The sequence below is a fragment of the Dromiciops gliroides genome, chromosome 2 (assembly GCF_019393635.1).
Source record: "Dromiciops gliroides isolate mDroGli1 chromosome 2, mDroGli1.pri, whole genome shotgun sequence".
NCBI classification, from domain to species: domain Eukaryota; kingdom Metazoa; phylum Chordata; class Mammalia; order Microbiotheria; family Microbiotheriidae; genus Dromiciops; species Dromiciops gliroides.
The window spans coordinates 468,843,169-468,861,787 of NC_057862.1; the positions used below are offsets into that span (position 1 = coordinate 468,843,169).

The 18,619-nt window shown below is 45.3% G+C and overlaps 1 protein-coding gene across 1 annotated transcript in view; it reads right to left on the reverse strand.

The window, feature by feature from the left end:
• The window catches only part of DNMT3A (DNA methyltransferase 3 alpha), a 154,731-nt gene that overhangs the window by 105,173 nt on the left and 30,939 nt on the right, over positions 1-18,619 (reverse strand). Inside the window, 2 exon segments of the mRNA XM_043982889.1 lie at positions 3,572-3,676; positions 16,203-16,478. Coding sequence (XP_043838824.1) covers positions 3,572-3,676; positions 16,203-16,271 — 174 coding nt within the window. The 5' untranslated portion in view covers positions 16,272-16,478.

Sequence of the window (18,619 nt, forward strand, 5' to 3'; positions counted from 1 at the left end):
GAGGGTCACACAGCTAGTGTCAAGTGTCTGAGGTGGTATTTGAACTCAGGTCCTCCTGAATCCAGGGCCAGTGCTTTATCCACTGTGTCACCTAGCTGCCCCCTCCCCCACTCCCATTTTATTTTTTGGGAATGTCATCACACCAGAACACCTAGCCCTGAGCTAGGTCACACATGCCTCCTCCCACCTAGCTTTGAGGTCTCCAGATAATTTTCCAACTTTCCCCACTGTGGATATATCTGTATACACACACACACACACACACACATATATTTATAATGGCTTGGAGACCTGGCCTTTTGCAACCCCAAGAAGATTAAAAAAGATTCTAAAACGCATCTGTGATCTCATCCATTTGGATGTTCCCTCCAATGAGGTAAATCATAAGCTAGCCAAGAGAAAGCAAGAAGGCCTCTAGCATAATGGACAGACCCCCTGGAGCAAAGTTATGGAAGTATGTGGGCAGGAGTCACACAGCACGAGACGGGCAGGCATGTCAGGCCTGTGATCCAGGCAGGTTATCCTCTGAAAACTGGGATGCCTCCTGATTCTGCCCCTGGAGGATTGCCATCATTGCTGGGACTTTCCAAACATCCTCTGTCCTAAAATACTAAGGCAGGGTGCAGTAGAAAGAGTGTTGGATTTGGAGTTACCGGACATGGGCTAGTTAGTATCCCGGCTTTGCCACAGACTACCTGAGTGGTCTTGGGCAAGTCACTTTGTCTCTGGGCCTCAGTTTTTGTAAAAGGAAGGCATTGGAGGGGCAGCTAGGTGGCGCAGTAGATAAAGCACCAGCCCTGGATTCAGGAGGACCTGAGTTCAAATCCAACCTCAGACACTTGACACTTACTAGCTGTGTGACCCTGGGCAAGTCACTTAACCCTCATTGCCCCACAAACAAAAGGAAGGGATTGGACCAGAGAGCCAATCTATGTGGAAGAGAGGTACCTTTTGTCTCTAGGTCTATGGTCCATGACCTAGACATGAAGCTCCTGGCCAGGATCCTCTTCATTTCATAGAATGTCCAAGCTGGAAGGAGCCTTAGGATTCATCGAGCCCAATCCCCTCAGGCAGTCAACCAAAAAGCATCTATGAAATGCTTATTATGTGCTAGGTACTGGGCTAAGTGAGGGGAGGTCACAAAGAGAGGCAAAACAGTACCTGTCCTCAAGGAGCTTTTACTCTAAGGGAGATTGCTCTCATTTTGCACATTCACATTTTAAAGAAACTGAGGCCCAGGTACAATGGTACCTCTACAATGGTAGAGCCAGGATCTGGACCCAGGCTTTTTTTTTTTTTTTTTAGTGAGACAATTGGGGTTAAGTGACATGCCCAGGGTCACACAGTTAGTAAGTGTGTGTTAAGTGTCTGAGGCCGGATTTGAACTCAGGTACTCCTGACTCCAGGGCCAGTGCTCTATCCACTGTGCCACCTAGCTGCCCCCTAGACCCAGGCTTTTTTGACTCCAAGGTCAGTCTGACTTCAAGACAATAGCCATACTGCTGTCTCATCTGACCCTGGAAGAAGCTGATACCTGCCCCATTTTAACTTCACCGGCAACTAGGTCCCTGGAACTCTACCTGGACAATTCAGCTACCCAGTATCCTTTCAGCTACCCAGTATCCCTGGGGTGGAAGGTACTTCATGTTCTACATCTGTTGAAAAAAAATTTAAAAAGGACATCTCCCATTCAAAGGACAATTAATACTTTCCCAAGGTTGGGATACTCTCTTCCTGTAGGATCATCGAATTTTATACTTAGAGTCAAAAGAGTCCCTTCAGGGGGCAGCTAGGTGGCACAATGGATAAAGCACCAGCCCTGGATTTAGGAGGACCTGAGTTCAAATCAGGCCTCAGACACTTAACAATTACTAGCTGTGTGACCCTGGGCAAGTCACTTAACCCTCATTTCCCCGCAAAATTAATATAATATAATATAATATAATATAATATAATATAATATAATATAATATAATATAATATAATATAATATAATACAATACAATACAATACAATACAATACAATACAATATAATAATAAAGAGACCACTAGGAACTCTTAAAAAAAAAAGAGTCCCTTCAATATCCCACTCACTTTATTTTCATCTTTTCCCACAGATCATCCAAAAAAAAAAAAAACCAAACCTGTATAAATTCAACCAAAGGAAAACACAAAAATGCAAAATATCTAGATTTCCCAACATGTCTTCAGTGATCTAGTCTCATCATTGATGGCAGTGGAACCAACCACATTTGGACTACACCTCAGCGACCAAAATAAGAAAATGGAAATGGCTTTTTAAAAAGACAAGTCCAGAATCAACCCAACTCATTTTAAAATTGAGTAAACAGAGGTCAAAAAGGGTGGTGACTTGTCAGTTGCTATACAATGAAAGTACTGTCTCATTTTTTGTATTTTTATCCCTAGGACCAGGAACATAGTAGGTCCTTGAAAATGCTTGTTGATTGATTGAATGGTTGATGGGATAGAAAGGCCATTAGGGTAGGAATTGAAAGTCTTGGGTTCAAATCTTGACCCCACCATTTACAAGCCAAATTATTTCTCTCTCTCTTTTTCTTTTTTTGGTGGGGCAATGGGAGTTAAGTGACTTGCCCAGGGTCACACAGCTAGTAATTGTTAAGTATCTGAGGTCAGATTTGAACTCAGGTCCTCCTGAATCCAGGGCCGGTGCTTTATCCCCAACCCATATTATCTCAAGCTAAATGACCTCATTTAGCTTTCAAGAGCTTTGGTTTCCTCATCTGTAAAACTGGGCTAATATCTTCCATGATTTCCTTAAAGAATCCTTGTGAAACTCAAAGATAATAGAGGTTAAAGTGCTTGGTTAACTTCTAAGCAATCAATCAATCCCTGAGCATTTATTTAAGCACATATTATGTGGCGAGGCTGTGGACACAAATGGTGCGAATGGAAAAATCCCTTCTCTAAGGGAGTTCACATTCTTAGGGAAACAACCAAACATACATACATACATACACACACATATATGTATATGTGTGTATGTATATATGTATGTATGTATATGCAGAATAAGGAGAAAGAAAATAATTACAAAGTCATTACATTTAAGGTGGTTCAGGAGGGAGGGTACTAGCAATTGGGGGATTAGGAAAAGGCTTCTATAGAAAGTAGTTTGAAGAGGAAGAGAACACGAACGACTTGGAATAAAGGAGAGATAAGAAAAGGCCTCATGGATGGGGTGGCACCTGAGGGGATTCCATAAGGCGCTAGAGGTAAGAAGAACATTCCAGGGACCTGGGGGGTAAGGAATTGTCAGTGCAAAATTCAAAGCAACATGACCTCGTCTATGTGGTCCAAGGCCTTTTCATCGTCTATCTCCAACGTCTGGAGGTCAAGTCTGTCGACTTTTCTAATTCTACCAGGCCCCTCCTCTTGGCCCTTTTTTAGTCACCCCCCAACACAAATGTCAGGGCAATATGGGGCAGGGAGCCCCTGAGTGATGTTTTCCCACCAGAGTTCCCAGGACACCTGCTTTCACTTTAGGGCTTCCCCTGGCTCACGGGCTGGCCAGAGTCCAAGGACACTCACCAGGGGGTGCTTCCGCTTCCGGCCGGGCCGTCCCACCTTCCTCATGGGAGCACTGGAATCTTGTCGCTCCTCCTTGCCCCTCGGCTCCTCCAGCTCTTCTTCCTCCTATGGACACAGACACAAGCTGCTCAACCAAGATGTGGGAGGTCCAAAGCAAGACTCTGGGATGACTTGGGCAAACTTTCTCCCTCAAACTACCAGCCTCACTTGACACTCACTGGCTGGTCACAAACCACCCCACCAGACACTTTTGACTCATCTAGTCAGTCACCAAACACTAGCCTTGGCTCACCATTAGTGATAACAATGGGGGTTTATGGAAACGGAGAGAGGCCTTCTGGGTCAAAAAGCTCTAGGGATTGCCTATCCCCTCTGGATAAAATAGACACCCCTCTGACATTTAAAGCCTTTCACGACCTGCCTCCAGCCCACCTCACTCATCACTCCCCTTCATGTACTCTACACTCCAGCAAAGCCAGCTTACCTGCTGTTCTTCCCACGACATTCCATCTCTCATCTCTTTGCAGTTGCAGGCTGACCCCGTGCCTGAAGTGCCCTCCCTCCAAATCGCCACTTCTTAGAATCTCTTGTTTTCTTCAAAGCTCAGCTCAAGTGCTATTTCCTACGGGAAGCCTTTCTTAATCTTCCCAGCTGCTTTACCCTCTCCCCTCCAATTACCCTGGATTTACTTTGCATGCATTTTTATGGGTACATGTTTCTCCCTTTAGAATGTCAATCGGTCAACAAACATTTATTACAGCACCTCCTAGGCACCAGGTATTGTGAAAAACCATGGGGATAACAAAGGTAAAAGATAGTCCCTGCCCTCCAGCAGCTCACAGCCTAATGAAGGAGTTGATGTTTAAAACAGCTGTATACAAACAACCTATATTCAGGATAAACTGCAGATAATCCACTGGGGAAGGCACTAGAATAAAAGGGAATTGGGAAGGGTTTCCTAGAGAAGATGAGATGTTAGTTGGGACTTGGAAAAAGCTGGTGAAGTCAGAAGGCAGAGACAAGGAGTAAGAGCATTCCAGGCATGGGGACAGATAGTTGGGAGATGGGTCTTGTGGGAGGAACAATAAGGAGGCCAGTGTCATTGGATTCTGGGTATATGGGGAAGGAGGGTGCAAGGACACTGGAATGATGGGGAGGGCTTTGAACACCAAATGGTGGATTTTATATTTGATTCTGGAAGTGACAGGGAGCCACTGGAGTTTATAGTGTGTGTGTGGGGGGAGGGGGAGTGACACCATCAGACCTGCAGTTTTGGAAGATCACTTGGACAGCTGAGTGGAGGATGGAATGGGGAGAGATTTGGAGCAGACAGATCAACCAGCAGGTGATTGCAGTAGTAAGGTGTAGTAAGGACTGAACCAGGGTGGAGGCAGCATCAGAGCAAAGAGGGTTATAAGCAAGAGACGTTCTGGAGGTAAAATTAATGGGTAATGGGTCTTGGAAACAGATTGGATATGGAGAGTGAGAGATAGTGAGGAACTGAGGATGACTCCTGGGTTTCCAGCCTGACTGACTGAGAGATTAGTGGTACCCTCGACAGTAAGAGGGAACTTAGGAATTTAAGCTTCTGAAAAGCAGGGACTTTTTGTTTTTGTATCTATTCTTAGCACTTAGCATAGTGACTGTAAACATAGCAAGCACAAAGCAGAAGCTTACTAAATACTTAGTAAAAATAAAATAATCTGTTATACGGATGGCTCTGGAAGTGTGGGGGGGGGTACAGGGAAAATTTAGGCAATTTAAAAACAAAATATATCAATAGAATTTATTTTAAAAAATAAATGCTTACACTTAACCCCCATTGCCCTGCCCCCCCCCCAAATGCTTAGTGATTTGAATTGAAAAGCCTCGATCTGGAGCCAGAGGTCCCAGGTTCAAAACTCAGATCTGCCATTTAATCATCCATGAATATCACTTAATATCTCTGGGCCTCAGTTTCCTTTGCAGGAAAGATGAGGGGATTGAACTAGATTCTCTCTAAATCAATAGCCCTGTGAAATGCTACCCCCTTTGTATCTCTCTCTCTCTCTCTCTCTCTCTTTCTCTCACAGACACACACGCACACTCACACTCAAATTATGTAAGTCAAAATACATATATCCAGTTATCTTAGCACCCTGGGTATACAGGTCCTAATAAAGAACCACAAAGAGGGTGTGCAAACACATGCATATGTACAGACACACTCTTTTCCAGTGAGATATAATCATCTCCACTCACCCACTTATCCCCATGCACACTGGACTCCACACCCCATGTAGATGTGCAGGAGCTGAGTCTGCAGGAAACCAAATACAAGGGGGACTGGATTTTGATCAGAGAACCTGGGTTCAAATCCCACCTTTATCACTTATTACCCATGGCATCTTGTGCCTCAGACTTAATCTCCTTGGACTTCTGATTCCTCCTAGGTCAAATAAGGGGGTTGGACCAGATGACTGCTAAGGTCCCTTACACCTTTAAATCTGCGATCCCCTATTCAGCCATTCAGGTAAGAATTCAGGGTTGTTTTTTGTTTTTAAAGACATGGACTGATATATGGAGTACATGGACAGAGATACATACTTATCAATAAGGCTAGATTCAGTACACCAACACACCTGCATACAGGCCCAGAAAACAACTCATTCACCACACTGTGTTCAGAGAACAGGGCAGACACCTGTCCTGTAGCTAATCCCCTTAGGCCAGACTGTGTCTGCATGCAGCTGTTATGTTCCCAAAGGCATGATATGACCCGAGTTGCCTCCAAATCTATGTACTGATAAGCTGGGTTATAAAATAATGCCATACTACAAACACACACACACACACACAGAGAAAATACAGGTTGGCATTTGAGAACAGATAAACACACGCACAGTACACAGATGCTGGTGATAATGATGGCGAGAGCTGCCACTTATACAGGGCTTTCAGATTTTCAAAGTGCTTTACAAAAGGTGCTTCTGAAATGCTTTTGAAACCTAGTTCTAAACCATGGGTTTAGAGTTGAAAGGGGATTTCAGATGTCACCTCATCTAGACCTCTTATTTTACAGATTTGGAAACTGAGGCCCAAGGAAGTGAAGGGTCACACAAGTAGTAAATGGCAGAACCATAATTTGAATACTGGTTTTCCAGCTCCCAAATCCAAGTAAGTCCCTTTCCTCTCCTTGGTACTGACTTAGATACATATCAGCTGAATACAAGCCCCCACAGACAGAGCCATAGTTCAACAACCACACCTACAGACATATCCCATCTCAGGAAATAGGTATTTGCACAGAGATAGACAGGCACCCAGGGAGTCAGAGATATATACACATCTGGTCCTTCACAGATAAAGATGATACTACTGACACCACACCAGCTGAGCCTTTTGGGGTTTGCCATAGTGGTAGTAGATTGGCCTGATTCAGCCTCAGCCTCCTACCTTGTTTCCCTAGTGAGTAAAGATAGACAGTTGAAAATTCCAGTTAGAGACTATTGCTCCAGGTTATTTTCATGGAGCACAGCTTGAATGAGTTGGCTCAGAGAAGAGGTTCAACTCATGGCCTCTCTCAGTCTCAGGCAACATGGGTGGATAGAGCCCTAGGCCTGAAATCAGGAAGACCTGATTTCAAACCCAGCCTGAAACATTTACTAGTTGTGTGGCCCTGGGCAAGTCACTTAACCTCAAGCTCTTCAACTGCAAAATGGGGGTAACAATAGATTCACTGCCCAGGGTTGTTCCAAGGATCAAATGAGATAATATTTTAAATCCCTTAGCAGAGTCCCTGGCACATGGTAGGTGCTTAATATATTTTCCTTCTTCTCAGACAATGTTATAGAACAGATGCCAGTTTGCATTGGTGAAGAGTTTCCTCACTAAGGAGGTCCTCACACTATTCATTAACAAGACCAGAAAAAAAAAAATGTCCCGAGTGCCTAGAAGTCCCTTGCATGTAGTAGAAACTTTCAAAAAGTCCTTGTTTATTTGCCTGATTCACAGTAAATTGACTAGGACAGAGGAATTGGTGAGTGGTTAGTTAGAAGATCACATTTCCCCCACCTTCTCCCCACAATGAAGGTTAAATGACTTGCCCAGGGTCACACAGCTAGTAAGTGTCAAGTGTCTGAGGCCACATTTGAACTCAGGTCCTCCTGAATCCAGTGCAGATGCTTTATCCACTGAGCCACCTAGCTGCCCCCACCCCACCCCCATTTTGCTAAAGGCAAGGGGGGTAGATAAATTAATTAGGAACTGGAGTGTGCCAAGCTAGTCATTCCCTGGATCCTCTCCCACATAACACTTGACAGGTGAGCCCTGAAGGCCCTCCTTCCCCACCTCCATCCCCGTCATTTGCCATTTCTCTATCTTACCCTATAGTCCTTCATCACTTTCTAGAAGACCAAGGATATCACTTTTCCTGCTAAATGAGAAAATGGACTGAAAGCTGGACTCAGAGTCAGGAAGGCCTGAGTTTAAATCTTGCCTCAGACACTAGCTGTGGGACCCTCGGCAATTTAACCTCTGCTTCAGTTTCCTCAACTGTAAAATGGGAATAATAATCACAACCTACCTCATAGGGTTGTTGTGAGGACCAAAACAAAGGAGGTAACATACATAAAACACTTTGCAAACCACATAAATGCTAGTTATTATTATTATTATTATTATTATTATTATTATTATTATTATTATTATTATTATTATTCTTTGGGGGGGATCAAATGCCCTGAGGTCCCCACTGGGCCACAGTGGACTAGAGGTGCAAAGGTGGACTAGAATCAATCAGCCCATCAATCAAGTATTTATCAAGCACCTGCTATGTACCAGGCATTGTAGTAGGCCATGGAGAAGCAAAGCAAAAAAATGAAGCAATCCCTGTCCTCAAGTAGCTCACATTCTACAGGGGGAAACAACTTATGTGTATGTAAATATGCACTGAATAAATACAAAATAAATGTGAAATAACTCAGGGACCTTCGAGTTCATCTAGTCCAAGTGCTTTGTTTTACAAAGAAAATGAGGCCCAGAGAGGGCAGTTCACTTCCCCAAGTCCAACAGTCAGTTAGGAGACTCCAGGTGTTCCCAGCCCCAGACGCTGGGGGAGGCAGGGCAGTCCAGGGCTTGCTCTCCCTGTCTCAGTGGAATGCCCCCCTCCCAGGTCCCTCCCACTCCTCCTCTCTTCTGGGCTCGAGACTCAGCTCAACATGTGCTGGGCCCAAGGCAATTCTGGACTCCACCTTCTTGGCAGGCGCCCCAGCTGCTTCCCTCCCCCCAGCCCTTTCTGGACACCTTCAAACATGACTCAATTCACTCTCCTCGGCAGTTCTTACCTCCTGGTGTCTGCTGAGTCGCTGGGAGCTTAAAGCAAGAGAGCAAGACTGAGAGACCCCCAGCTACGGCCCACCGACTCACCCACCCATAGCCACTGCTAAAACCACATGGTATATGTGGAGGTACAGGCACAGCCTCGATGCATGACCCTTGAGCCAGGGTCTCTGTTGTCCTGTTGCTCATTTCCCCCTCCCCCATTCCATTTGAGAGAGTGAAGGGACCTGTTCATGGGGGGTGTGTGCAGGCACGAATGAGACAGTCAGGTCTGCCAACGTCTGGTGGGAGCCTCAGAGGAGTTTCAACTCCCCTCTGATCTTCCTTAGAACTATACATTTAAAAGCAGGAAAGGACCTCATAGGTTATCTAGTTCTATACTGCCACCTGCCCTCCCATTTCACAGATCAGGAAACTGAGTCCCAGAGAGGGGAATTAACTTGCCCAAGGTCACACAGGTAGTATGCGGTAGAACTAGGGACTTGAACCCAGTTCCTCTGACTCCAGATTCAGTACCCACTGTGCCAGACGGACTGACTTCCTTGTCTTTTGTGGCTTTCAAACTCCAGGCCAGGCTTAGACCTTTTACAAGTCTCTCACTCTTGTTTTTGTAGCAACAAGCACCCTGGAGGAAGATAATGCTAAAAGTAAAGTGTCCTCCCTCCCTCCCTCTCCTTTCCCTACTCTTCATTTTTACCTCTTGCTATCTCCCTTTTGACTCAGTATATACACATATATAGGTGTAGACACATGTAAACACATGAATACAACTATAAGGTATGCATCATTCTAAGTAAAGCTGATCTGCAAACTTTTAAACTTAAATAATCAAGGGACTAGGAATGAATAGGTACTTTTATGAACCTGGAACCTAACATTTAGGGAATTTTCAGGGTCCAGATACAAATATACTTGTACTTTTTGCAGCAGATGTGTTCCTGAAAAGCACTATGTGCATCTTCTTCTTGCAAATATATTATATGCACCAAGGAAGTTGTTAAGAGAATTCTAATATATAGGTGCTGTAAAGTGATCTGTGGCCACCCCCCCCCAATTTGTTTTTCCGTGTCTTTTCAGGTTTCAATAGGTTTGTTTTGCTCACTGCCCAGTTGTGACTTTTGAGCTCCATTCTAGTCAGCTTTGTCACCCTCCAGGCTAAAAGTGGGGGCAGCTAGGTGGTACGCTGGATAGCGTGCCAGGCCAGGGGTCAGGAAGACTCATCTTTCTGAGTTCAAACCTGGCCTCAGATACTTACTATCTGTGTGACCCTGGGAAAGTCACTTAACCCTTTTTTTGCCTCAGTTTCCTCATCTATAAAATGAGCTTGAGAAGGAAATGGCAAATCACTCCAGTATGGGAGTCACAAAGAGTCAGACATAACTGAAAAATAAATGAAAAAGGGTTAAAAAATGGAGAGCTTAATTTCAGGAACCGTGAGTAAGGAATCAAGGGATACCCAGAAATGGGAGATGGCCATGCTGTCCAAAGGGGGTAGAGCTGGGAAAGGGCTGAGGGGATTGATGAAAAAGAGGAGCTCCCCGAGGTGTGAAAGCATGGAAAGTACTTCACAAGGGGGAAAAATGACTTCCTAAGGCAGAACAGGAACAGGGCATGGGTAGGCAAGCCAGGTATCTGCCTAGACAGAAAGCGCTGATGAGGGACACTTCTGAATAAGCAAGTATGATACAGGGTGTCCCAAAAGTCTTGGTGCAAGCTTAAATCTGCACTAAGACTTTCGGGATAGCCTGTAAATAGTGGCAGACCTGGACTGGAATCCTGACCCTGACACTACCATAGGCAAGTCAATTCTTTAAGCCGCAGGTTCTTTCTCTATAAAAAAGGGGGAAATAAAGTCTTTGGAAGTCTTTTCTCAGATGATTCTTGGGATGTCTTCCGGACGTAGTTGTGGAATGGAAGTCTTTTCAGGGGTTGATGTGTGGATGCTCGTAATCAGCCAGGAAAAATTTCCTACAAAATTGACCTTCTTACCAGGAATCTATGATCCTATTGGGTCTTTTCTTTTGAGTATCAAATGTGTTCATTTAGATGTTGAAAATTCCCAGCTTTAAAGGACCAACATATAAATTATGTATGTGTGTGTGTTGCTGTATATATATATATATATATATATATATATATATATATATATATATATATATATATATGCATATATATTTCTGGATACATATGTATGTATCTTTCAATCTTTGCATATTATTCTGGATCTGTGACTTCATCCGTGCTGGGAATTCTAGGTGAGGGAATCCCTCTACTAAGGCAGACCACCACCTTCTCTGAAACTTCAAGTCTTCGAGAGTTTCTTGGGGCACCAAGAAGTTAAATAACTGGCCCAGAGTCATATAGTCAGTTATAATAGTTATGTGTCAGAGGCAGGGCTTGAAATAAGGTCTTCCTGCTTCAGAGGTAGGCTCCCTATCTATGTCACACTGCATTACGTTATACTATTTTTTTTTTTTTGGTGAGGCAATTGGGGTTAAGTGACTTGCCCAGGGTCACACAGCTAGTAAGTGTCAAGTGTCTGAGGCCGGATTTAAACTCAGGTCCTCCTGACTCCAGGGCCGGTGTTCTATCCACTACGCCACCTAGCTGCCCCACGTTATACTATTATAAATGTATTTTTATAATGTCAGGAAAAAAACCACAAAACCCTACTTTGTTTTTTTTGTTTTTTTTAGTGGTTTTTTTTTTTTTTTAGATACCATCAGGATTAAATGACTTGCCCAGAGTCACACAGCTAATAAATGTCTGAGGTCACATTTGAACTCAAGTCTTCCCAACTTCAGGGCTGGTGCTCTATCCACTGCACCACCTAGCTGCCCCTAAAAAAAAAAAAATCTCACTTTAGCATGCCCACATAGGCATTTATTTTGTGCTCCATCCTTTTGGACATGCTCACAGTAAAAGGATCAAAGTTTTCAGAGGCTAATATCACATTTACTGTTTTTTGTTTGTTTGTTTGTTTTTTGTGAGACAGTTGGGGTTAAGTGACTTGCCCAGGGTCACACAGCTAGTAAGTGTTAAGTGTCTGAGGCTGGATTTGAACTCAGGTACTCCTGACGCCAGGGCCAGTGCTTCATCCACTGTGCCACCTAGCTGCCCCACATTTACTGTTTTAAGAGGCGAAACTGTTGATTTTTTTTTTTCATAGTGGGAGAAAAATGTAGTTGTTGAAGCTGGAGTGGATATATAAAGCCCTTTCTAGTTTTGTTGCTAGGTGGGGACAAGCACAAAGAGACACACAGACAAGGAGAAGTGTCACCGGATATCTGTTCCTACCCTGCTGAGTCAGGTAACAATGTCAAGCAGAGGTGTCCAAGGGTGTTTGAGGAATGGGCTGGGGGAAGCTAGGCACAGAGTAGGGAGCTATATAGAGCTGGGAAGTAAAAAGGGAATGTATGCATTCTCACAGAAAGAGGGAGAAAATGAGTTCAGGAAAGAGGAGGCTGGGTCAGAGTCACAGATCCCCAGAGACCTGTGGCTTGGAAGATTGCCTCACAGTCAAAGTATCCAGCACACTTGTGCCAGGCTAGTCTAAGCCACTTAGCCTGGCCCAAGTACTAAGCAGCTCCAGCTTTTGTGATCGGTATTGGATGTACAAGCTTCCCCATTCTAACACCTAATGCTGCAGTGGTCCCAGGCCTCAAGAGGACAAGTCAGGGTCTCCCATCCTGTGTCAATGATGTGGATGATTTTCACATGCTTCTGGGGTTACCAGTAAAAACTGCTACCCTGGACACAGAAACAGAGACAAAGTGACAGGTTACCAGGGGGCGGCCCAGCGTGACCAGAGAACTGTGTGTTTTTGTGGGTGTAATGTTCTAATATCTAATCTAATTCTTTAGTCAACCCAATGATAATGTGTCTATTTTATAGATGGGGAAACTGAGGCTAAAGAGGTTCAGTAACTTACCTAACATCACATGGCTGGTAGGAACAGAGCCTGTCTGCATGTTTCCCCTCACTGAAGGTCTTCAAAGGCTGGATGAAGACTTGTTAGGCGTGTCATAGTTGGGAATTTTTTTTTGAAATGGGTTGGACTAGATGACTAACTCTGAAATTCTGGGATCTTTGACTCTAAGTCCAATATTCTTTATACTGATCCACTCTGAATGATAATAGATGAAAGATGAGCTTGCCTCTAGCTACACCAGAGGGGACATAAATGATGCCCCTTAAAGTGCGACAGAAGCCAATCCAGGTAAGGTCTTCAGAAGGACATCTGAGTTGTAAAGTCTGGGAAGCAGATGGCAGATTCAAAGAGTCACATATCTAGGTCCCAAAGAGATCTGTGGGGCCATCTAATCCATCTCCCTCCTTTAATACATGAAGAAAGATCCACAGAGGTTAGGAGACTAGTCCAAGGCCACACAGGTAGTGACAGAGGCAGGCTTATTCATAGGGAATGCTTGGCAATCTCCAGCCCTGATTGTCTTTGGGGTTGAGATGGTCACCTGCCTTTTTTTTTTTTTTTAAGTGGGGCAATGAGGGTTAAGTGACTTGCCCAAAGTCACACAGGTGGTACTTGTCAAGTGTCTGAGGCTGAATTTGAATTCAGGTCCTCCTGAATCCAGGGCTGGTGCTTTATTCACTGTGCCACCTAGCTGCCCCCGTCACCTGTCTTTTTGATGTCAGGTGCATGTGGTCCTACATAGATGCAAACTATGGTTCCCAAACTGCTCTCTTTCCTTGTTTTCCCCTAATTGGAGATCCTCCATTAAGCTTTCTTTCCCCCTGGACATCCTTTGCTTCAGAAGATTGGCAACTTTCTCCAAGGACGTGTTAACACCTCCCTCTTAAAACCAACCTCTCTCAATTTCTGGCTCTTTGCCACTGTCCTCCCCTCTCTTCTCACACAAGCCCTTTCCCTTTTCTCACTCTGAGCTGTCACTTCCGCTCTCTATCTACCCCCTCCTTCTGTCGGTCTTTCCTTCCTTCCTGTTCTTCCGCCAGATGCAGAATCACAACACTGGACTAGGGATCACAAGACTAAGATGCAGAATCCAAAGCCTGGCTCAGTCACACTTGCTAGCTAGATAATCTTGGGCATACATATAACCTCTCTGAGCAGCACTTTATTTATTTTTGTGCCAGACTTGTGCTTTTGTCAATGTAGGGAACTCCTAAGTTACCGAGTAGGTGCTGATCTGCCTTGATAGAAGGCGCTAGTAAGGAAACTCCTTCTATCAAATGAGATCAATCCTCACTCGGTAACTTAGGGCACTGAGATTAAGAGACTTGTCCAGGGTCACACAGCCAATATATGTCAGAGATGAGACTTGATTTCAAGTTGGCTCTAACCATTATGCTATGCTGGTTTAATTATACCTGTTCTATTGACCCCCAGGATTGTTGTAAGCCTCAAATGAAATCATATATCAAGCATACCTCACCTAATGTCATTCATTGATTTCTCTAAGACAGGATAGTATGTGAAAAAATGCTAATGAGGGCAGTTCATTCCATAAGAAAAGTGTCATAAATGTAACTAAATGACTGTAGAGATTTGTGACATTGTAATGGAGATCAGTTATAATATATTAATGGCATCATGAAACGATATTGGTCGGGCAGCATTGGGTATGCCTGTATGAGAGGGTGTTTTGTAATCTGGAAGGCACCGTCCAAATGTAGGGTATCATGTTCTCTATTGCTCATCTTTCTTCTCCCCTCTATTTCTAAGCAACCTGAGCTCATTCTCTCTCAGCATCTCTAACCTGCTATGGACACTTCTGGCCCTGCTGACCTTGCCCTTACCAAAGCCTTTGGGGATCTCTCTAAAAGGAAGTGCTGCATAGTCAGCCCTGACTTTACCACTGCCCTGGGAAAAAAAAGTGTGACTTTGGACAAGTCACTTTCACCTTTCTAGGTTTGTTTCCTCACCTACAAATCAAGGGTTTGGACAAGATGACTTCCAGTTCTAAGTCTATGATCATGTGCTGCCGGTTTTAATCTATGGTTATATGATTCTCCTCTCCCAGTAAATGAATATGGAGGAGAGAGGGAAAGAATTCTGCCTAAATGTGTGTCCAGAAAGAAACACACACACACATGCCCATATCATTCAATCAGCCAAGAGCAGCAGTGATGCCCAGAACCAGGCATCATGCTCCTTTGTTCCAGACTAGTTTTGTCCTTTGCCTTTGCTCTTCTTTTTTACATTAACCACTGGCTCTCTGATCTGTCACTTCTCATTTCCTCTTGGTGTTCTCCTTTTCCTAGCCTCTCCTTCACTGTTCATCCCAATTCTTCAGGCTCCCTCAGACACCTCTGCTTGACAATGTCACCTCATATTCAACTTGATGGGGACAGATTACCAGGAGGGGAGTCTCCTCTGCTCAGATACATGTGTGTGTATATGTGTATTTCGGTAACTGTGCTATCATGTCCTTGCACATTCTCTGTGTCTTATCTTTTCTAAAGATGTCTCCAATAGCGCTGTCTAAGCCAATCGGGAGGCCACACATCATGGAAGTATGTGTGTGCCTCTGCAGGTGGCGGCAGGAACTGACAGGGGCAATGCCAGATATTGGGGCTGCTCCCCATGGACACTGGCCAGAGGCTTTGCAAGTCAGTGTATGCACATCTAGTGATGGGATTGGAAGATTGTCAGAAAGAGGAGTCAAGAATTATTTCTTGGAGTAAAATCCCTGGGTTATCTCTAGTCTCTGATTTCTTCTACTCAGGGACATGGGACTTCTACCCCTGAAGTCAAGTGTCCTCCCCTATCTGGCTGAGACAATCCTTCAATCTACCACCTGTATTATATTTATTACACGACATGTTTGTGTAGTTTTTTTCAGAGCACATCAGTGACCTCATTGCATCCTCACAGCAACAGGTATTACTGTTCCCATTTTAAAGATGAGGTAACTAAGGCTGAGTGAAGCTAAACAATTTTCCCAGTGTCAGACAGCTGGAGCCAAGGTTAGAAACCAGGTCCAGTGGTCTTTCCATTGCATCAGAACAGGAGGGCTAAGCATGGCTCATGGATTTTGTAGTTCAGTAGAGCTCACCAATCTTGCCAAAGTCCAACTACTCTATCCCCTATATCTTTAGGGAGACAGCCACACAGGTGGGGGAGGGTGCATTGAGCAGCAATGGTGTAGAATAGAGCAGGAAGCATCTATGTAGGTACCCATCAAGCATCTGGTTAATTTCCTTATGTACTTCTGATATGCCCACTCCTCCCCCCTCCACCACACCGTGTCACCCTGATGCATCCTTCTCTCCCCTCCCAAGGCTCTTCCCTACCAAAAAGCTCCAAGGCAGTAGGCCCACAGCAGCTGCCTACCTTGCGGTCCTCGTCCCTCTCCAGGCTGGAGCTGCTGCTGTCCACGGTGGTGGCACCACTGGAGGGCATCGTGGGCTGAGAGGTAGGAGGCCGGCTGGGGAGGGGCAAGCTGAATTTGTTGGCTTTGGGTAATTTTTTTTTTTTAAAAGAAAATTTTAAACTTCAAGAGAAAAAACCAAAAGCACACACATGCAAATTGGCAAATCCACAAATTCCAGCGTCAAGCCCCTGGTAAGATGCGGTCCGTCTGTAGGATTGGGATCCAAGCGGCTCCACCTGCCAGAGGAGAGGCAGAGGGGTCAGCAGAGGGTGGGGGGGGGGTTCATCTGACTCCTAAAGCATCTCCCCCGTCTCATAGAAGAGCCCACTATTGAAAGCCTCATCCCTTGCCTCCAGATTCACAATTGGATCCCAAATTCCCATTCCTGGTCCTGACTTTTCCTAATGCTCCCATTTGCTTGCTCTCCATCCAGCTCACTTTACACCCATGACCTCATTTTACCCTTCTTCAGCCTCATCCCCCTCCCCATCCCCTAAGCCTAAGCAGGAAGTCCCCCCGACTTCTCTTCACAATGATTTTGGGGAAAATACCGACTACTCCACAAACATGGCTTTCCCTTCCACCTCTCCGGCTCCAAGAAGCTTCCTGCCTTTCTGGCATGCCAGCGTTGCCCTGCCCACCTGCCGCTCTGAGGCCATTGGCTCTGTTCCCTGGGGCCTGTTGCTGTGGGCACAACCCAGGCAGGCTGCTTCCAGAGCCTTCCAGCTGCTGCACTTGCCTCCTCTCCTCTCTCTCCTTCTGCTCTTTTCCTTTCCCCTCCCACACGGTGACAAATTCCACCCAAATCCAATTGCTATGGGGAATTCTTAAGATCCTTCTGCCCAGTTCCTTTCCCACTCCTCCCTTGCTCTCAGAGCCAGCTAAACCCCTTGATGGATCTGTCTGACCTTTTTTCATCCTGGACCCCAGTGCTAGCCCCTTCCCCTCTCCCTGATCAGGCCCATGAATTCACTCACCTATCCACCTACCCACCCCCACACATACCCTCTCGCACCAACCCCTCTGGCAGCCTGCCTCCTGCCCCTCTGGAGGAAGTGAGCCACAGTCACAGGATGTAACAAAGAAAATGCTATTTCATATAACCCACTCCAGAGGAGACCAGTCAGCAGCCAGGGCAGCTCCACGACAAGACCCCAAATCTGGGCCTCATTGTGAGCATCTAAATGTGCCTAATAAAGACTCCAGCCAATTTCCAAATCTGCTCCATCTGCTTAGAGTCCCTGGCACTAGGAATGGACTGGGGAGACTGAGGCAGGAAGAGAGACCTACATGGATGTCCAATGGCCACCCCTAAATAGGGAAAACTCTCCCCTAAACGATCTCAGCCTATCCAGACCCAATCCTTCTGAGTCAAGAAGCAAGACAGTCCAGCAGACATGGAGGAACGAACATGAAACAAAATGGCAATCTTATTTCCCCATTCCCAACTTCCATTGTAATGCACCCATGTTATATGAGGACTTAGTTGGCTACCCCAGGCCTGTCTACCCTCTCCATCCCCTACACACACACACACACACACACACACACACACACACACAGATAGGATTTTAGGGTCTTCTGTTACTCTTAAGTGTTATAGAGTTATCCTAGTGGCTTGTACCGAGACAAAATCATAGCCTCCAGTTGTAAAAGGGTGTGGGGGCATTTCAATTGCTTCAACTCACTTTCTGTACCATGCTGTGCACAGAACAGAAATACAGCCTGATGTCACAGATTTGGGATGAGAACACCTGGGGGTTAACCTACCTTAGCCACCTAATAAATATCTGTGTGACTCTGGGCCAGTGCCTTAAACTCTCTGAGCCTCTGTTTCCTCATGTGCCAAATGAAAATTTGGACTAGACAGCCTCTGAGATCCCTTCTAATTCTGGCCCCATGAGCCCAGGACCAGATGATGTCAAAGGCCCCTTGTGGCCCTAAGTCTACCGTCCTCCCACTCCATCTCAACAAACAAGAGAAGGGAAGAATTGGGGGAATGGTGGTGGGTTCTGGAGCTCTCACCTCTTTCTCCAGAGCCTTCTAATGAAGAGTGAAGGAGAAATTACTCAGAGAGAAAGAAGGAAAGTAGAAGCTGCTGAGAGCCCTTGCGCAGGAAATGAAGTTAGCCCCAGTATACACCCACGCTCCCTCCCCCTTCAGTCTCCCTGTTCTGTTTTCTCTCCTATTCTGTATCTCTCTATCCTCTCTACCTCTTTTCTTGTGCTCCTCCTACCTAGAGTTCCATGGAAACCCAAAGCAAGATCCCCCATGTAGAATGTTGCTTGGCCCCCAGCTCACTGTCTTTCATAAGAAGTTATCCAGGGTAGCTAAGTGTTCACAGGACCCAGTCAGCCCCAGATTTCACAGGGGGGAA